The following is a 3,143-nucleotide window of genomic DNA, read 5'->3' as shown; positions in this document are numbered from 1 at the left end:
GTAGGCTCACCAGTGGCAAATGTAAATGACCATGGCAAACCTTCACAGAAGTTCCCACTGGAGTGGGGAGGGCAAGGTGAGGCTGGTGTAGACGGAGTCCTACAGTTAGTTGCCAAGGACTGTTTGGATGGACCTTGGGTGGGGCCCAGAAAAATCCACAAAATCCAAGAAATACCCCAAACCTTTATTGTTCACCCCAAGACACTGGGGCACAAAGGCCTCCAAGGTCCCACAATTCCCACAGTCCCAGCCAGAGCTGCTGCACACACAAGCCTCCTACAAACAGCCCACAGCTTCCCACCTAGGCAGGCGAGGAGGTGGGGGGGTGAGGAGGTGGGGTGACGGCACCACAGTCAAACTGAGGGGCCCCTCTCAGACCCTGGCCCCTCGGGGTTACTGTCCCTGTTCCGGAAGTGTTCTCGGCTCCGCTTCTTGCTACCATGGAAACCAACAACCTCCACCCCTGCTGGGTCTGATGGGGACCCAGGATGGTCAGCTCCTGAAGGTATCACTACCTCCTGCAGTCCCTGGTGGCCACTCCACTCCTCAGCCTCGGGCCCGGCCAGATGAGCCAGCTCCACAGAGGTCTCACTCCCAGTACTTGACACATTCCCCTTCTTGAGGACCCTCTTCCTCTCAGCCCTGGCCTCACTACCTCGGACTGGCTTGGTAAAGACCACTCTCCCCTTCCCACAGCTAGAGGGGTCCTGGTTGAAGGAGGGTACATAGTCTGTGGGGGATGCCTGGCTTCGAGAGCCCAGGAAGGCCAGAGCAGCGGCACGGTTGCTCTGCTCGCTGCCTTCGGCCACATCTTCCAGGCTGTACTTGGTCCAACGCTCAGGATGGGACACATAATCGGGCACAGGAGGTACCCTGGTTGGGCCGGTACTCTCATGCACTCTGCTCAGGTTCCTCGCTGGAGTCTGACTTGGGGGAGCCACGGGCCTTTTGAAGCTGCCATTGTCAGTCACACTGGTTTGGGGCGCAGAGGGCGGTACCTGCCGGGCTGCACTCTCCAGACAGTCAAAGATGCTGTGGCTGCGCTGAGAGAAGGTGGAGCTCATGCCGCGGAGGAGGAATGGCTGGGCTGCCGGGGTGGAGATGCCAGTGGGGGACGAAGGTGGGTCATCAGGGCCGGAGTCCTCCTGAGCTTCCCCTGAAAGCCTCTCCGGGGACAACACTGGTACCTCCGCACCACTAGGTAAGCTGAGGTCCGAGTCCGAATCGCTGAGGCAGACGGTGTCAGAAGGCAGGGTGTCATCCTCGGTGGGTACCTCAGCCTCCAAGCCAGCCTCCGCCTCCGCCATGCCGACCTGGAACCCTTCTCCACCTGTAACGAAGCAGCCCAGGTTCCGCCGTGAGGGGTGTACTTAGGACGCGCCCCTCCCTGTCCTCCCAGGGTCCCTTTTCACCTCCACTATGTGCCGGGCGCCTCTGCTCACAGCCCGGCGCTGGCTGGTCACGCAGGCGGGCGGAGGACTCGCGAAGCTGGGTGGCTAAAGTGCGTCCTCGCGCGCACAGATGTGGAGCTTCAGGCTAGATAGAGTTAAGGAGAGAGTCAAACCATGAGATCGGAATAGTGTGGGCATATAAAGGATGCGCGCTAGGAGACGCTGGAGACAGAGGCTCTCGACCAGCCCCTCGTCCCATCACCGGCTCTCAGCAGAACGCAGCCTCTCCGGGTACACACCGCTACCGCAGACGCCACTCGGGTCCGGAGGGAGGGCTGTCAGGGAACTCGTAGTTGAGCGGTCCTAAGGAGGCCGGCGCTCACTGTTCCAATTTCCGTGCACGCTGCAAAACCCAGCGGCTTTTCCCGCACAGTACCGCCGGTTCCGCGGGGTTCAGGCCGTGGTTCCCTCCCACTCTTGCTGGGCTTTCTGGGAAACCGAGTCTCCGGCAGGCTGAATGTCGCGACTTTAACGCCCAAGGAACTACAACTCCCAGAAGGCAATGGGCCAATGCCTAATGCCTGCCGGGAGGTGTAACTTTACGTATGCGCTATCACGGAAGACCGGAGCGGACACGGAAATCTACCCGGAATTGACGAAAGGGGAAGAGGCGGGGCCAAAGGGCCTCGATTCCCATAATACTCCGGGACTAACTACCAATCGCAAAGGGTTGAGGCCTCCAGAGCCACCTGTCGGAAGCCGCCTGAGCCGGGTTCATCATGGGAAGGATGTGCGTCATCACGCACTGCGGGCGCTAACCAGTTTCCTGGGCGGAAGTGGCGCCGGTATTGTGCTCGGTTGGTTTCCTAGAGCGGGGCGGGACTAAGGTCCTAGTCGACTCGTGGCATCTAGAGACGTGGTCGGCCCTGGGGTGCTGGATGGGTTGGTGGGGATTACAGAGATTCGAGGCCGCTCCCCCGGGCTCTGCCTGTCCGTGCTTGGACACTGACCCCACTCACTATTCAAGGCCTCACACAACCCCCCTCCAGCCCTGGGGCTGTCCTTTTGGATCCCTGGGGACCAGGGTCTGAGGGTCCACTGGGCTGCTGCATGCTCCCCTCCTTCCCTATGTCCTTGAAGCCGCGCTGCAGGCTTCCCTACAGCCTTGGCCAGGTGCCCACGGGCTTCACCCCTTAGAAAGGGTTGCTCAGACCAGCAGCCAACCCAAGCAGGGAACGTGCTGCACGGAGGTAGGGGGCAGTCGAGACTAGAACGCCCTAGTACAAACTTGGGGTTCTCTGACAGTCAGCCTACTGGGAGGCTGCTAGGAGCTGGGACCTGAATCCCAGCCAGGCTTTTTTTCCTCTAGAGGCCAATTAAATATGCCAGCAGCGGGGGGTGGGTGGGTGGGTGGTGGTGGTGGTGTAGACAGGAGTGTCAAAGGGAAAAAGACAGTGGTGGGAGTTGCTGGTGTCCAGGAGGTTGCTTAGCCTGACCCTCAGTTCACGAGGCTGCCATTTGCCCATTACCCCTTGAGACACAGGCTAGAGCCACCCAGCTCCGTAGAACATTTCCAAGCACCTAGATACTTGGGATGGAGCCGTGGTCTAACCTTTACTGTGTTGTCCCTCAAAAGCGGGATGTGTATTTTTGTAGCCTATCCCCAGCCTTCTGCCTCATTTTTCTGCTGTGTGGCACCTCCTACCCGGCTCAGCATGACTGGGCATGTCCAACAGATGAGTGGAAATGAGG

General features: G+C 59.7%; 1 protein-coding gene across 2 annotated transcripts; it reads right to left on the bottom strand.

Moving 5' to 3' along the window:
- Positions 1-163: 163 nt before the first annotated feature.
- On the bottom strand, positions 164-2,780 carry Tssc4 (tumor suppressing subtransferable candidate 4). Of its 2 annotated transcripts, XM_042257891.2 has the most exons (3): positions 1,691-2,780; positions 1,413-1,536; positions 164-1,330 (listed from the first exon to the last, which is right to left on the bottom strand). In XM_042257891.2, exon 3 carries the CDS (start codon positions 1,305-1,307, stop codon positions 354-356), a length of 954 nt encoding a protein of 317 aa, XP_042113825.2. In that variant the 5' UTR covers positions 1,308-1,330; positions 1,413-1,536; positions 1,691-2,780; the 3' UTR covers positions 164-353. The 2 variants fall into 2 exon arrangements, with proteins under 2 accessions (XP_042113825.2, XP_076411793.1); XM_076555678.1 differs by having other exon boundaries at positions 1,413-2,780.
- Between the last annotated feature and the right edge of the window lie 363 nt (positions 2,781-3,143).

Source organism: Peromyscus maniculatus, chromosome 1 (assembly GCF_049852395.1).
Source record: "Peromyscus maniculatus bairdii isolate BWxNUB_F1_BW_parent chromosome 1, HU_Pman_BW_mat_3.1, whole genome shotgun sequence".
Classification (NCBI taxonomy): domain Eukaryota; kingdom Metazoa; phylum Chordata; class Mammalia; order Rodentia; family Cricetidae; genus Peromyscus; species Peromyscus maniculatus.
This window is presented reverse-complemented; position numbering and strand designations above follow the sequence as displayed.